Source organism: Trachinotus anak, unplaced genomic scaffold (genome assembly GCF_046630095.1).
Source record: "Trachinotus anak isolate AG129_WGS33_773 ecotype Australia unplaced genomic scaffold, CSIRO_AGI_Tana_v1 ptg000011l, whole genome shotgun sequence".
NCBI classification, from domain to species: Eukaryota; Metazoa; Chordata; class Actinopteri; order Carangiformes; family Carangidae; genus Trachinotus; species Trachinotus anak.
Genome location: NW_027273862.1, coordinates 5,959,516 through 5,977,013, shown reverse-complemented (window position 1 = coordinate 5,977,013; position 17,498 = coordinate 5,959,516). Strand labels below are relative to the sequence as shown.

Below are 17,498 nucleotides of genomic sequence, written 5' to 3'. Positions count from 1 at the left end.
CCTTGCTGACTGAGATTGTAAAGGGAGGGTATTATGACCTCTGGTGGCAGTGATGATCTCTTACAGAACTTCTGTGGATCCCACACACGGTATTTCTGAAGTCACATCCAGTCATCCAAATAACCAATAACCCATCATATATTTACCCGATTAAACAAAGTGTAATGATCACATATTATCCCTGTAAGACACGGGACTCATGTGCAGCCTCTGTTGATGGCAGTAGATGGTGCGTTTAGGTGATGCGGATCCGACCACAAACTTATGAGTAGATATCAGCACTGAAAGTAAATTTGGATCTTTTCATTTTTATTTGTTTAAATTGATGACATCCTATAATAGGTAAGTTGTGAGTAAGTCAGAATAAGGAAGGAGGTAACGATATTATTCACATAACATAATCTATATTGTGATCCCACACTGCCATCTTCTGGTAGCCATTTTTTTTTTTTGTTTGAGGCTCTGTACCTGTGTCAGAAATGAAAAGAACATGTAAGGGCGCCGCACAAATAAATGATCTTCATGACAAACACATCATCATGATCTTCATAATGATGTGCCAACAAATAAATGCTGAGTCAAGATTTTTTATTATTATTATTATTGTTGTTGTTGTTGTTGTTGTTGTCTTTTCTTCTTCTTCTTCTTTTTTTTTTTTTTTTTTTTTTTTGCCACTTGCTGTTGACTCTTCTCAGTTTAAGGACAAGGAAAAGAAAATATTTTTTAGAGTAAACTGTGAAGGTATATTATGCAATTAAAAACATGACTACATGAACCCAGCGTGCCTGGTTGCTATATATGGTGACCGCCTCCGGCCGCTGCAGGTTAAATGCACAGGAGAGCAGCGCAGAGGCTGATTGTGCTCCTGTCCGACCAGCGGGACATGGGACCTGTCATCCTGACGGTGTGCTTGTTCCTCTCATGCTTCGGTACTTTGACCGAGGGGGATTTAACGCATATACCGAGGATAAGGTTCTCGGACAAAGGTATGAAACATTTCGATTTTCTTTCTCAAAATTTGGAGCATGAAATAGTTTTTACGTCGCGATGAACGGACTCAAGGAAACAAAACAGTTTTACAGTGTTCTACTATGTTTGAGGAATGTAAAGGGTTTTTTTCTTGGCTGTGACTGTGACTCTTAAGAAATAAATGCTTGTTAAATGTTATGAATAATAATAAAATGAATAACTTTATTGTATTGTATAGGAAGTAGATGGCAGAAGTAAAAACGAGTAACGTAAACCTAAGAGGAACAGGAACAGCAGTAGGCCACAGTAACAATGACTAAAACTCTGGGCTCTAACAGTCAGTGATCCTTTCAGACAGCCTGTCACCTGTACCATTATCAGAGGGTCTCAAGAAAAATCTGAATACCTCAAATTCAGGATTGTAAATACACTAACAATAATTTCATTCTCAAGTTTAAAAAAAGTCTGTGTTTCTGTTAGTTCAATATTTCCTTTCTATACAAAAAAGTCAAAGCTGACCTCTTCAGTTGTCTTGTTTTGTGCGACCAACAGCTCAGAACACAAAGATCTTCAGTTAAGATCAATGTTACATCAAAGAAAAGCGTCAGAATCCTCAAATTTAATAAGGTGTAACCAGAAAATGTTTGAAAATCGTCAGATTCATCATGTGTCAAAATACAGTGGCCTTACAATGTTTTTAATACATTTTAAAACATTTCTAAAAACATTTTTTCACGTTGTCATTGTGGATTATTGAGATTGGACTGATGGGCTAAAATGGCCATTTTTATTCAGTCAAAAATAAATCTGCTACACAAAGTGCAAAATGAGCCACTGTGGTTGTCGGTTAATGGACTAATTGTTGCAGCTGGAGGTCGCTGAATGGTTCAATGTGTATGAAAAAGATTTGAATCATATGTGTTAAACACTACGAGGGAATGTGTTTTGGAAGAATGGTGTTTCATTGCTCCAGCAGAGCTGCAGAATATAAGGTAGAATAAGGTACTGAAGATGCATCCGTAGGAATTTTAATTGTGATAGGAAACACCACAAGAAGAAGGTGAATATTGAATACTGAATATTTACACTTCTGGAAAGTTTCAGTGACTGAACCAGTTAGGAGAAGTGATTTCATCATGGAATTTTTTTACAACAGAAAAGCAGATAACATTTTTCTTTTCAAATTGACCTTGGTGTCAAAACTGATATACATTCTCCCAAGTTCACAATCAGACTGTGAAATTATTCTTTTTACTTTGCTAATTAACAAATGTCAATCTGACACATTTTATCACAAGTTGTCCGCTCTTGTGGTTCTCTGAAATGCTTTAGGTAGCATTGTGCGCGGCTCCTGCTGGTGATAAGATTTGAACCAGTAGTTCTGGGGAGCTAGAAGCGCAAATAAGAGCAACACTCCAGAAACTCGTTTTAGAGCTCTGTTTTTCATCTTTTGTCCTAGTTTGACTAAACACACACACATTAAAAAGCCGGATTACCTGAACAAATAAAAACTTTCTCTAACCTGTAGACATGATCCCAATAAACGAAGCAGTAACTTTAAATTCCCATGATTAAAAGCACTTAGAGTTTTCTATAACTTTGCTTTTCAATAACACAACTCTACAGGCTAGATATATCAATGAATAGACAATAGATACATATAATATTATAATTTTTCTTTTCTATGCCAAACAAGACATACCACTGTACAGCCGCCATGAATATAGACGATGTAGTGACAGTATGATGCTTTATTGCTAATGCTCTTTTCTATTTAATATAATTGTGTGTTGTAAGTTTTAGTTTATGTCTCCAAACAATTTAGAACTACAAAAATTCAAATTAATTAATATACTATTACCAAAGTCACTGGAAGCCGCCGTGAGGGGCACCTGAAACCATCTAATAGTTGTTGAGGCATTTCATTCAGAACAATAAACATCAACCTCATGATGCCACTTGAGAAAAAGTGAGGGGATCACCAGTCAGTAGGATTTGTTGCCATGAATATCTGTTCAAAAATTTCTGCCAATCCATCAAGTATATGAGGAGATATTTCACTGCGTAAGTGAAAACTCTGACCTGCTTGTGGCACTGCAGGAAAAGTCAGAAAATTTGAGTAGTTAAGATTCATCCTGTGGACATTCAGTACACTTGCACCACCTTGTTTTTCATTTAGTGTATTCTGTTCAATTGTAGACGCTGCAGTTAAAAGGTTACCTTTACCTGGACACCATGCACCTGTACAGATTCTCCTGCAGAGTCAGCCGGACACGGTCACAGCGGTTGGACAAACACACCTGTATTCATACAACTTTCAAGACCCTCCAAAGGTAGTGAGTGGCTGTATTACTACAGCAAATTAAGTAAATGAATTACTGCGCTGAATGTATTGAAATGAGTCTTTACTGTACATAAATATGGAGCAAAGTAAATAGTTAGATTATTATTATTTCTCTTCACAGACCCCTGTAGAGAGGAAGGTGTTGTGGCAAGGATGCACTGTAAGTGCGTCACAGGTGAGCAGCTGGGTTGTCGGTTAGATCTCATAGTGACTGATTATTGTCCACTCCTGAAATGTAAAAAAAATTTTCTTCTTGTCATTTAGGATTGCAGCTACAACATTACTGTGGTCCACAAGAAGAGGGAGGGCAACGAGGCGTTTGTGTGCGGAACCAATGGCAGGGAGACACTGTGCTGTGACTTGGTAGGACACTAGACATGTAAAGGATGTGTTACTGGGAACAATGTTGGTGCTCAGTTCTGCCTACTGTGACCACTTCTTGTTTTGTTTATGTAAAATAACCCACTAATGCTGTTCCAAAAAAACTGCATACAGAATACAGAATACACAGAGACATATCCTACTTTTAAGATCTACGTATAAGAAAGTGGGTGGTTTTCAGAGAACTGGGCATACTGAATCCATAAATCATACTTGTGCTATCTGGGGTGGAGAAAAGGGGCAGTATTGTTCTTTTAGACTTACTGTGTTTTGTTGTAGAATTTGTCTGAGCGGTCGCCATTATGCCTTCCCCATGAAGGAACTGAGAAGATAAGCCGAAGCATAAGGACATTTGTCACAATGGAAAATGAGCCGTCTGCCTTTGTTGGTGAGTTTTATACACACTGGATGTTTTTGAATCTGCTAATGAGTCTGTTTTCTGATTCACAAGTTTTCTATACTGGGTTAATTTGTCTTCCCTAGCCGTCCAGGAAAGCTGTCCTCAGAACATCTGAGCTCTTTTCTGTCCTACTGACCTCATTCATTCAGCTCGACACTTTCTAGCGGTTTCGTCTTCTACCTCCCTCTTAGGTACTTAGTATATAGTACTCAAAGTATTTTAAGGCCTTCCCTCAAACTCAGTGTCTCTTTGCTTCACATTATGTGAAAATCAAATAAAAAATCAGCCAAAATTTTATAGCAAAAAATCATTGGGAGCAATTTCCAAACACCTGAAGGTTCCACTTTCATCTGTGCAAACATTAGTACGCAGATAAAAACACCATGGGACCATAAAATTGAACTGTTTGGCCACAATGACCATTGTATGTTTGGAGGAAAAAGGATGAGACTTGCAAGCCGAAGAATACCATCCCAACCGTGATGCATGAGGGTGGCAGCATCATGTTGTGGGATGGCTTTGCTGCAAGAGAGACTGGTGCACTTCACAAAACAGATGGTATCCTGAGGAAGGAAAATGATGTGGATATATTGAAGCAACATCTCAAGACATTAGCCAGGAAGTTAAAGCTCAGTTGCAAATTGGTCTTCCAAATGGACAATGACCCCGAACGTACTTCAAGAGTTGTGGCAGAATAGCGTAAGGACAACACCGTTGAGAGGCCGTCACAAAGCCCTGACTTTAATCCAGTTGAATATTTGTGTGCAGAACTGAAAAGGTATTTGCAAGGAGCCCTACAAACCCTGACTCAGTTACTGTAAGATTTTGCATTTCCTTTTCCTTTTTTTTTCTGAAGAAAAAAGTTTGTTCTGTATTGTAAGCAGGTTGTTTGAGCTGAGTTATTGGGGGTAAGTTGTAGATGTTGGAGAAGGGAAAGCTTCTGACTGGCGGTAGATGACAGTGCAGGGCAAACAGACTGGAGTCCACAGACAAAAGGGCAGGCAGACAAAAGTTCAGACAGGCTGGTTGACTGTAGCGTATGTACCACACAGCATGACTGAACGACCTGTTAGAGAATGAAGAGATGAGCCAGGCTTAAGTAGTGCAGTGTGGAGTGGGGAGTTGATTAGCAAGTAAAGAACAGGAGCTGAATCCAGGAGGCCACACACAGCTGGGAAAACACACAAACAAGCATACACACTGACAGACACAGAGAGACTGGGGACAAAACACAAAGAGAAACAGACATGAGAGGCCTATTCAGAAAGGTAACACACGTGCTGCTGGAGGAATGGGCCAAGATTTCAGCAGCTTATTGAGAGAAACTTGATCCAAATACAACCAAATACTAACAAATACTAACAAATACTAACAAAGTGTAGATAAACTTCTGACATGTGGTGAAAGAAATAAGAACTCAAGTAAATCATTCTCTCGCTATTATTCTGACACTTCACGTTCTTAAACTGAAGTAGTGATCCTAACTGACATAAGACGGGTAATGTGTGCAAACTGAGTTTGAATGTGTGTGGCAAAGGTCAATTTAAACTTCTGACTTCAACTGAACATACCAGCCAGTTTCTCCCGCAGGTTTTGCTTATCAGAAAACACTGAGAGTAAAGACTGTGGCCAACATGCTCAGGATATCTTGTCGTTATGTGGCTTAACTGAAAAAAGTTTAAGTAATGGACTTACGCAGATAAGAAGAGAACACAACAGAACAGAAGAGAAGTATTTGACATCTGATGAGGTCAATCTGACTTTAATGTCCATGTATAATCATGGGAAACATTTAGCAGTGTGTGGATACATTTTTTAAATTAAAGTCATCAGAGGATTTAGTTTTTATTTCCAGTTATGGTCACAGAGTCTCCTCGTGTTATTCTGAGCTGCAGTGATGAAGAAGAGAGTAAAACCTTCGACAATGTCAGGAATCCTGTTGGATTAAAGAATCTTTGTCCACTTAAATAGAAGCTATTATAGTTATTATGCAGTTATTTAGTCTGATAAAGGAGTTCGGCTTAAGTTGCCGTGGTGATTTGACAAGGTAAGAATTGCACCATCGTCGTAGGACTGAAAACCCAAGGTTAAGCCTGAAGTTACCGCAAGCTAACCTCAAATCCTGCATCGTAGTTGCAGATCTTTGGTGTGTGGGTTACAAACTGTGAACTGATGCTTGCTGATAAGCACAGTGCTGCATAGTGCTGTGATACTTTAAAATGTGTAATGGTTCGTTCTGTCTTTACAGACTCACCACACAGTGCACACCTCTACATTACATACTCTGGATCTCAGCGCTATCCTGGCATCTACAAGTTTGGAGATGACAAAGTTGGACCATCAAAGCATGACAAAGGTAGCCTACTTGTATATCTGGAGATTGATTTTCTGTAAGGGCTTGGGGAGTTTCTTTATTTAAAAACAGTTAGCTTAAATGTTCATTATGTCTTACGGCTGTAGAGACAAATAATGACTTTGTTTCTCTGTCTTTAGAGCAACACTATGTGGGTTTGATGCTCAGCAGACGAGGAAACAATGACTTACAGGACAAAGTTTATGCCTTTTATAAGGAGAAAAACAAAGACAAACACTTGCAGAGTGACCTGTGGCTCCCTTTTGTGACCCAGGTTTGCATGGTAAGATCTGATTATTTATAACATTAGGATTAAATACATTTCACATTATTTTGGCTAGAATAAATGAATGAACAAAAATGTATATTCTAGGATCAGACATTTGCATAAATTACCAGTACTGTAACCATATCCACTACATAAACTAATATTTACATGTGCATTACAAAGGAGCGATTGATTGATCCTTTGGCTGTGCGGTGCTTCTAGGCAGATGTTGGTGGTCCCAAGAACAACCTGCAGTTCAAGTGGACGTCCCAGATGAATGCCAGGCTCTTCTGCGGAAACGCTGACAGCAGACAGCTTTTCTCTGAGCTGGTAGATGTGGCCACTGTGCCTGCAGAGAGGTGGCAGGACACCAGGGTTTATGCACTCTTCAGAAATGAATGGTAGGACTCCATCATCGCTTATGCTATAAGGAAAGGGATGAAAGAATACTGCAAAGTTATACGCAACTAAAAACACTCCTAGCATCACAGTCACAATAATGTGAGGTGAAAACCAGCATGACTTTGCTGCTGTGGTGTTTTGTCTTCATGTAATAAGTCACATGTTATGTGACTCAGATCAACCACACCAAAGTACACAGCTACAAACCATCGTGATACAGGAATAAACACTGATAATTTGCAGATTACTGCTGAGGATCATCTTTCCTGTCCTTATTTGCTTTCTCTTTTGAGTGAGCAGACGACACCAAACTCAGCTCAGTTCCTCTTTCTAAATGAAGCGTCTGCTGAGTTTTTTATTTTCACTATTTTTGGCTAAAACATTCACTGACCTTGCAACCGTCTCTTGCTGCTGCAGATGTTTCCGAGTAGACCTGCTGACTTATGTGTCTCTCTGCAGGGGTATGAGTGCTGTATGTGTCTATACCATACAAGATATCAACCATGTCTTCCAGACCTCCCCATTCAAAGACAGCCCAAAGGACAGGGCTAGGGAGGTATGTGTCAGGGCAGACTTATCAACAGTAAGTAAATGATCAGCTGGTGTGCAACCAAAACCAATACACCTGCTTTTTTTCTTCAGTGTGTAAGAGACAGCACAAAGATTCATCCCGACACAATGAGGATGATTGAGGAGACTTCAGAGATGGGGCAGTGGATCCAGCCTGTGCACAAGTCAGGCCCCCTTCTTTTGAATCACCACAACTACACTCACATCTACGCTGACAGTTCCCAGCCCACGCAGCACGATTACCGCACAGTTCTGTTTCTGTCACTAAGTGAGTAATACAATCACTTGAAAAAGGGGAATTGATATAAGAATGTTGATGCTGAATGTTTTTGGGCTTGGTGGCCACTCCTATTAACACAGGAAGAAGAGATTTAGACTTTCCAAATCATGACGTAGAGACTATTAAACATGTGGTGATGGCCAGACTGTCGCAATAGAGAGCAAAAGATTTACTTTAAACCACAGAATATTACTCATATGGAGTCATGGGTTCATGTAGGGAGTGCTGAGATCGCAGATGGTCCTAAGCAGCAGCTAACAGTGTTGGCCCTGGAGCTGTATGAAGAAAACCTGGACAAGATGGCGCCCCATTTATTTCTGTGACATAAGCTCAGTGGGTGATTTTAGCCATCTGTGCGCTTCACGTGCAGTCCCTCTCTGGCCGAGCTGGCTGTGAGCATTGAGTGGGCTGACTTTTTCCCAAACATTAATAACATAGTAATTTAATGATATGACCCCTCTAGACTTTTATTTAAGTGAACCAAATAAGTCAAATTATTATAATTAATACAAAGACACAGTTAGGGGTGTTTTTTGAAGAAGAATCCACGTCTCTTTGTAATGTCTGTGTATGGGAAAAATTGAGCCAGTGTGTGAAATGTGATACAGTGATACCGAGCAGGGACACAAAGCCAAAGTCGCCTCAATGTCAAGTCCTGTCCCTGTTGCCTTGTTGGAAATGCAATATTGAACGAGTCAAGTTACAGTGCTGACAACATCAGAGGTACCAAAAACCCTCACCCACCCTTAGAACATCAGTAGGCTTGGTGAAAGTTTCCAAAACAGGGAAGCGGATGTTCAAACCTAATCTGTCTCATAGATGTTAAAGCCACACGGCTCTTTAATTAAATTTACCATCCTGTGAGCTCCATGCTCTCACTAGCAAAAGAAGAAGCGTGTTGAGACAACTGAAGACACGTGATTCATGACTTGTATATACATGTGATAAATGTTGTAGAAAAACAACCTGCAGCAAGCATTAAAAGCATGTTATTGGTGCAAAATCAGCCTGTGGGCACTAACTGTAAGACCAGTGTATGATGACACATTTTGTGGAAAAATTAAAAAAAGATCTTGGTCAGATAAGAACAACACAGTCCAGCATAAACATGCCAGCTTTACAAACCGCAGATACTTCACCCAGGTGCTGGTGGGCTTACATGTAAACACGTGAATGTTAACTCAGCTATTTGAGGTTGGTCAGCTGTATTAGTACTGGATGTAAGTTTCACATACGTTTTGAAGAGGGAATATTTTTTAAACAACCTCTCAACAGACTATTTGATCAAAAAATCTTGCTGAAGGAGTCATATAAGACATGAGATATGAGAGTGGGACGTGTTGAGGCGGTGTTGCGTCTTCAGACACGTTTGAGTGTTTAATTTCCCCCACTCCTTTGTCTTCAACAGATAATGGAGGAATCCATAAAGTAGTACAGGGGCAAAATCAAACCCTAGTCATCGCTGCGTATCACCCACTCAACCAGAGCGACCACATCCTCAGCATGATCCTTCACCCCTCCTCTGTAAGTAACACAACTCTACCCGCACAACTATTCTCCCAACCAAAGGTGGGTGAATGGAAGAGGATTATTCATATGGAGATAATGTTTATAATGGGTTTGAAGGAAACCGGGTGTTCTTCTTAAAGAAGAGCAGATTTGAGATATTTCTGGATGACATCTAAACTTTCTCCAGGATATTGGTCAGTAATGGACAAGTACAATTCGAAAACCTGTGTACTGTCTGTGTATCATTGCAGAGGAAGCTGTATGTGAACTCCAGAAGTGAACTGTTCCAGCTGAATGTGGCAAACTGTGCCAAGTATGGAGACAAATGTGAGGATTGTGCCTTAGCCAGAGATCCCGACTGCAGCTGGGACGGGACCCACTGTACCCCTGAGACACAGTAAGACCACCGGGCTTTATGCACCTGGAGACCTTTCACCTGAATCAAAATCCAAACATACATCCTTTACTTCACATCCAAAAATTACATTTAGTGGCTTTAGCTTAAAGGTTTTGTCAGAGAAGTTTTAATCAAACAAAAGTTATGTTTACATTTATGTTTCCCACCAAAATGCGTGTGTGTGTGTCTGTGTGTGTATGCGTCTGACATACAAACATCTGCAAAGCCTGTTTATTTAGTCTTTAAATATTTTTTTTTAAATAGTGTATTGTTCAGATCCGTGTTTGCTGGTTAGCAGTCTTCTTTTTCACTGCCTCGGTTGGTCCATTGCTACAAAACTGAATGTATATTGTGTCACCTGTGTGTTCCTGTGTACACAATGAAAACAAAAGGTGGATCCGCTGTTGAAACATGTTGCTCATCAGCTGTTGTAACACCATCATTCAGGCTTGACATACAGTGAGTACGTTGTGTTTCATAATCAGTCACTGTAATGAAGGTTGTATTGTGTTGCATGTTTTTATGTGTTACAGCTGAGTCATTGCAAACTGATGACAAGGTTCTTCGCTCCCTTCCTCTTTTTTTTTTTTTTTTTTTTATTATTTTGTGGGGCTTTTGTGCCTTTATTATAGAACAGTGGAGACTGACAGGAAAGGGGGTAGAGAGAGGGGAATCACATGCAGGAAAGAGTCGGGCCGGTCAGGAGTCGAACCGGCGACCGCCTGCTAAGAGCGTATTACGCGCCCCAACCACTCGACTACTGGGCCGCCCTCCCTTCCTCTTTTGATAATGGCGTAAATCATGTTGCCAGTGTATTTCCAATACTAATCTAACACTAGTTATCTTTTCAGTTGCCCTCCTTCTTTTGTTTTATACACAGCACCAAACTCCTTGTCTTTTGTCAACACCACAGTGCTCATGTTTCCACGGCTGTCAGCGGTTTTATCTGTCATCCAAACCATAAACAGCCATTTCAATCAAGAGAGACTAATGAGAGGAACAAAAGATGATGAGAAATTTGAAATTAAAGAAATTGATTGTGAACAGAGGGAGACAGACTTTGGTGCTTCGACCCTGGAACGGTCCATAGGAGAAAGGTGCATCCTATTAGATAAAACTGGTGGTGGTGATGAGGAAAGGAGCTCGAGGATGGGAACATCTTCATGAGAGGGAAACTTCTGATCAGATGGTTTGATTGGAGATAGTCAGGAATCCACAGTCAGGGTTGTGAAGGGGTGGCGGCGGGTCACAGATTCTTTGCGGTGCTGAAATGACAGCAGACAGAGACTTTTAAAGTTTGACAGCTTATGAGTGATTGGCTAAAGGCCAGTGTATCAGGTTGTGATTGGATTAAGACGAGTATGAGCTGGTGGAGCTCAGAGATAGTGGGAAACGTGTTGTGATTTAGAAGGTATGTGTGAGGAGGTCTTTGTTAGGATAAAAAAACCAAAGCCATCACAGGATGGCATTTTAAATGATGCTGTATTTTATATACATGTGGGCTAATATGTCTGATTTTATTTTATGTATTTGGCCATTGTTTGGTAGAAACTATGTGTGGACACTGGTGCTGCAGATGAAGTTCTGTACACATGAAAATAGAAACTTTTCAAGCCACCAATAATGCTTAAAGAGTGTAACAATGTGGTCTGGAAGTATGTTCCAGGAAGTCACTGTAATAACATGTAATTGAAACAAAAACAATTTCAATTTCATTTCAGTTTCAGCAGAACCAACTAGTATCTGAGTTCTGCATCCAAAGTTGCTTAAAACAGGATTTTCCCCAAAACTCTGCGATTCTCCTTCAGGTTCGACAGCATTAAATAAACAAAACACAAGTTTAATAGTGCAACCATTATACGTGATGTCCAGGCTGCTGGTTAAAAATGACCTGATAAACACTAAAGCACATGAGTGTCATGAGTTCTGGTAAACTGCAGTAACGTGACTGAAGCCGATTTGACCTATGAAAGACTTACTGTGAGTGTTGTACCGCGGCTCAGAACTAACTTTGTTTATTAGAGGAAAGTACCTCAGTATGATGAGACATGTTTTTCTTTTCAGTGGGAGGTTTGTCGTTCATCATGTGCAACAGAAAATTTGTTACATTTGTCTATAAAAGGATAAGTGAGCTAGAATTAGATTTCTCAATATGTGACATTGGTGGGTGTTGAGGTGAACTTTGGCACCACTGCTTCATACACCACCTACATACAGAAACATGCAGTCATCGCCCCCAGCCTACCATCCCTTTCACACTCATCTTTCATTGCATCTGCACAGACACTCTTTGTGTTTTGGGTGATGACTGTGATGACTGTGACCATCTTATAATGCAACCTCAAACATTATCAAAGCCTGATTCACTTACTCAGTTCAGTGCTTCTGGAAGTGAGAAATGATAGTGATATGAGTCACATGGAGTGTGTGTTCACAAGTACAAAGATACAAAAGTACAATCATAACTGGTGGTAGGGGAGTGTAGTCTCACTCTGAGAGATAGTGTGAATAGGAGTGGCATATAATGATGTTGTGCAATGGAAGTTAACAAAGTGAAGCATTGTAGTTGGGACTATTTCTGTGGACCCTAGTGAAACCCCCAAAACTCAAAACGTCTGGGAATTTACATTGGAGTTTCTAACTAAGAAGTGTACCGCACACTCAGAACTGCAATTTTTGAATCATTTCAGTTCATTAGATTTTAGATGTCAATAAACTAACCAATCAGAGGCAAGAAAGACTTAGCCTGAGGTAAATAAGAGAGAAACTAGGCAGATGAATTCAGGTGACTGTAACTGTTGTTTAAAGGTACACATGTAAATATTTAAACTTGTAAATATGTAGATAATAATTGTATAAACATAACTATGTAAATAGTTAAATCCAATATATTTTTTGTAAATTAAATAAATAAACAGTATGAATTAACATCTAAACAGTAATGATAATGAACTCTATTTATATAGCGCTTTTTCTTACAAAGTTACAAAGTGCTTTACAGACAGAATAACAGAAGAAGTGGAAAATATAAATGAATAAGAAAAAATAAGGAGGGATTTAAAAGAAGCTAAGAAGCATGTCTGAGTTAAATAGGGAGGGGGCTCTAATAGTAAAATCCCAGTCACCCCTTGTCACAAGCTGTGAACTGGGGGTAACCAGCAGGGCTCCATCACCAACCAGGTCAATAAATCAGAAAGGCCATTTAAAGATTGAAGGTAAAGCATTACTGGCCTGAATTCATTGTGAGGGTGTATTGTGATAGTTGTGTACCTCCTGTAAAGCACTGAGCCAAATACTCCAGGTTATGATTCTGTCTGGTGTGTGTGAGGGGTGGTGAATTGCTACAGTGCTTTCCAATACATGGTCTCCAGGTTTGCTAACACTCACAGTGTCTATAATGTAACTGAGAGGTTTTATTAACAGACATTTCTTTCCTTTGGACAGTGACACACAGCAGAGTTTTTCCACAGGGGACCACACCATCTGCCCTGATCCACCCAAAAAAGGTATGAAAATATCTATGAGGTGTATTTACACAGACAACTGAGAGGTTTGACATACTGTACATGGCATACTGAAAAAGTTTCAACATCCTTTAGAATGGGATCAGATAAACCAGTGTTTCCTGTGGTTTGGCACACACAGAAACCCTGTGGTAATGTAAAGGTTGTTAATGGGCTCATGCTTATGCCCATAAGAAAAAGGGCATGAGTAAACCTTACCTTTCTGATATGTATGAACTTATCTTGCAAATGTACCTTCTGTGGCAGGTAATGCTGCTTCCTTTTTGAAACTGAGGCGCTGCACTCTTTATCGGCAAGCCACCTATTTTAATGACAGCAGGGCTGATCTACACACCAAAATGAAAACTTTCCAAAACAGTGCTAAGGAGTTGTGTTTATTCAGGTTTCTTTTGCAGAAACCACACTACTTTATCTGCCTTTTCGCTTAAACATGTGATTCGCTGAAAGCTCTTGGAGTTCCTACCACATTTGAAGACAAATGTCAAATGTCAGCCCCAAAGAGACATCATCAGCTAATACTACTACTACCAAAAATAACAATAATGACACCACTTACCTACATTTCAAAAATTGCAGATAAGAACAGAAACAAATAACAGTTCTGTTGGCCTCACTATGATGTTTCTGAGGTTGAAGAACGAAAGGAAATTGCACAATTATTCTAGTGAGGGGCTCGCTCACAGGCAGACATAAAAGAAAGCAGCACAGCTATAAAAATGATGCCATTTATTTTACAATGTAAAGATGCTTTTTTCAGGTCAGTCATCCATAAGGAGGCAGGGTGACAGAGTGACTGTGAACGCACCCCTTTGAAGAAATGAATATTTATAGGCATTTACTGACAATCGATTTCTCTTCTCATGGTAACCCTAACTACTGTTAAACCACATGCATGAGAGGCAGTCTGCGCTGGTATAGCACTGATCTGAACAGATAGTCATGCCAGACAGGCTCTGCAAATAAGAGAAGTCTTTGTATCTGTCAGGTTTGGGAGTGGTGTATGTACACTAACAGTATCATAAGGTGTAGACAGGGTTGCCAACCAAATATATTTGAATATAGGACTGTAAAAACACTGGGCTCAGTCATACCCATATGAATAGGTACGCTCTTGAAAACAGGAGACGTGGCCACTTCTGTGTGTGGTATCCTGCTCTGCATGCAGTATGTTTATGTCATCCATCCATCCACCCATCCGTCCATTTTCTGACGCTTACCCGAGACTGGGTCCTTGACATCTGATGCAAGGGGCTGTTCTGCAATTTTCTTAACAACAGCCTTTCAGAAATATATTAAACCTACTTCTACTGATGACTTCTTTGCTCCACTGTTTTACAACTTTTTTTTTTTTTACACCCATTCCCGGTCATCAAAGATGTGATATAGTACTTTATTCTGCTCTTCTCTCTGTAGACAAACTTCCTCATGACTCAAAAAGCCCAGCTTTCATCACATGCAGGAGTACACAAGAGAACAACATTTGTATTATCATATGATAACCAATTACTAAACACACCTTTAACATGTTGCATTATAGTCACCCACTCATAATCACTCATCAGTCAGTTATTTTACTTGTCTGACTGTTGCACAAACAACCCTCCTGCCCCTGTCTCCTCCACTTATATTTGGTCCTAACACATTTTAGAAAACCTAGCCTTCAGTACACACTTGAAATACTGGTTCATTATTAGGTGCACAACCCTTTAGGTATACAACCTGTCTTGTGACTTGTCTAATGCATGCTGGAAGAGGATCCAGGAACTGAAATGGGATACCTGCCTGGTTAAATGAAGATTGACTAGACAAAAACAAAATCAACATCCATCTAAAAGCTAACTAGCCTGTATCTGTTTTCTCAGCCTTTAGAGGTACTGGCACGCATGCAGACGAGTATGTGGAGGGCATTGCGCTTCCCCCACAGTCCAAGTATTTCCTCCAGTGTCCAATGCTGTCTCATCACGCCCAGTATACCTGGCGTCACGGTGAAAGATCCATACCCTGCAGGTCAAAGGATCAGGAGTGCCTTCTTCTCATCAATAGCATGAGCCATGAGCAGGAGGGAGCTTACGAATGTGTGTCAGAGGAGTTGGGCTACAGAAAAGTCCTGGCGCAGTATAACCTACAGCTGGGCAGCGGGGCAGCAGGTCAGTTATCAAGCCCATTGGTTTGGGTTTGTCTGATTGCTGCTCTGATGAAGAGTTTGACCTGTTAGTCCTGATATGATTCCAATGAAAGGTGATACACGATAATATTGAAATAACCCCCAGCGCTGTCTGTGTTCATGCAGTAACTAGAGCTACAGCAGTGCGACTAAAATGAAAATCCGTTATTTTGTCCCAATTTTAGTAGTTTAATTTAACAAAAAATTGTGTTACCGTTGTTTTGGTACATACATAAAAATCTAATTTTCAGTCTTCTTTATTAATGATGTATTAAAATATTATATATATATTTTTTTAACCTGTAATCAGCCATGGTTTTTAAATGCATAATTTTAAATGACTATACAATTGAGTGTTTTTTTTAAATGTAAATTGTTCCTCTTTTAGCATTTCTGAATCCTCACTGCACTCTGTTATATCTTATTCTGTTAGCTGCATATAAACAGCTGAATGTATGCTTAGCCAACAATGATGCAATATATGTATGTACATGTGTTTGTGTCTAATATATATATATATATATATATATATATATATATATATATATAGTATATATTTTATATATGTTATATATTATTATTATATATTAGCATAATTCAAGTTCAACTTTGATAATGATTCTGTACCAAAAACAGCATCAGAATACACAATTAACAGACAAAAGCGGATGGAGCTGGCCCCAATTTGTGCCTCTCATGTGTTATTACATTCCAATACATAGATGACACAGCTCCTTGTTTGTTTTGTTTTACACCAGAAAAATTAACATGTATATTATTTAAAATGATACAAGATAAAATAATTATAAAGTAATTTAACAACTTTAATTTTGTTACTATATCATACAAACAAGACGAACACACATGCAGAGTTGTAACTTGGAAAACTGGTTAAAAATCTAAACTGTGTTGAAAGCTGTTAAATGAGCTTAAGAGGTTTTGAAATGCTGCAATGTAATAATACTTAACTACATGAGAAGTTGACATGGGGCAAGCGTGCAGCATGCAGGAAACCTTTGTTGGGTAACCATACCGAAACCAGATCTGCACAAGAACAGACATCACATTGAGTTTTGCAATATGATTGTGCCACAATGTCCATTTTCAGTCCTTCTGGAAAACTGCCTGTCAGTGTTTTGCATCCATTTCCTTTAAATGTGAAATTCTTTCTGAATGGACACAGTCCTTGCTGCAATTTCTTATTTTGTATTCTACCTCAGATTCACCTGACGGGCTTTGGGTTACTACACACTGAGCCATTTCTGTTTGCCAAGATGCCTCGGTTAATCAGATTAAAGGTAGCACGCTCTTACTGTGAAATTCTGCTGAGATGTTGCAAGTTGCAAAGTTGAGACCTTTTTTCAGCCGAGCCTCTTTAAGCGAGTGAAGTGTGAATCCACAGACAATGCAGTTGTGAGCTAGTGGTTTCAGAGAGAAAGCAGTTTGTGCAGCTGCAGCATCTTGTGATACTGCCAAACCTTTGAGCTTATAAGGCTACAATGTTGTTCATCACACTGTAGCTGTATTTAGTGTCTTAGTTAATGAGCACTTTGTTTTGTTTCTTAAGCGATTAATGTATCTACAGTCATTAACATGTTAAAACTTGGATTTAATGCTGTGTTTAAATTTCTGAAATAAAATTACATTTTTAAAATCTAATTTCACCCATTTTTTAAAAGGATGGTTCAACCAAATTACGCAACAAAAGTAGTTGTTCTTGAGCTTTGCAATACCGAACATATTATTGTGAGTCAAGAACTGTAGCTGTTTGTTATGTTTCTCCACTTAAGACAGACCAGCAGCAGTAAAATAATGGCCCTCATGCATGTCACTTCATGCATGGTTTTAACAGAAACTGTCTCACTTCGCTTCCTTGTGGCCAATGTGTTAAAAAAAAAAAAAAAAGGCTGTATTTCTTCTACTGAACCTGTGATAAA

At 39.4% G+C, this 17,498-nt stretch overlaps 1 protein-coding gene across 2 annotated transcripts; it reads left to right on the top strand.

Moving 5' to 3' along the window:
* The first annotated feature begins 676 nt into the window (after positions 1 to 676).
* On the top strand, positions 677 to 17,220 carry LOC139627438 (semaphorin-7A). Of its 2 annotated transcripts, none has more exons than XM_071488177.1 (14): positions 677 to 986; positions 3,169 to 3,302; positions 3,435 to 3,473; positions 3,578 to 3,676; positions 3,974 to 4,082; positions 6,343 to 6,450; positions 6,588 to 6,730; positions 6,938 to 7,116; positions 7,577 to 7,673; positions 7,760 to 7,955; positions 9,376 to 9,491; positions 9,728 to 9,873; positions 13,318 to 13,379; positions 15,260 to 17,220. In XM_071488177.1, the coding sequence occupies exons 1-14, from the start codon at positions 830 to 832 to the stop codon at positions 15,610 to 15,612; spliced, it is 1,938 nt and encodes a 645-aa protein (XP_071344278.1). In that variant the 5' UTR covers positions 677 to 829; the 3' UTR covers positions 15,613 to 17,220. The 2 variants fall into 2 exon arrangements, with proteins under 2 accessions (XP_071344278.1, XP_071344277.1); XM_071488176.1 differs by having other exon boundaries at positions 680 to 986; positions 3,435 to 3,488.
* The last annotated feature ends 278 nt before the right edge of the window (positions 17,221 to 17,498 follow it).

What these genes read in the sequence shown, in the direction of transcription:
- LOC139627438 (XM_071488176.1), top strand. Translation starts at nt 830, where the DNA reads ATGCACAGGAGAGCAGCGCAGAGGCTGATTGTGCTCCTGTCCGACCAG. An exon ending in TGATCCTTCACCCCTCCTCT is followed by an intron (nt 9,492 to 9,727) that starts GTAAGTAACACA and finishes GTATCATTGCAG; the next exon opens with AGGAAGCTGTATGTGAACTC. An exon ending in CACTGTACCCCTGAGACACA is followed by an intron (nt 9,874 to 13,317) that starts GTAAGACCACCG and finishes TCCTTTGGACAG; the next exon opens with TGACACACAGCAGAGTTTTT.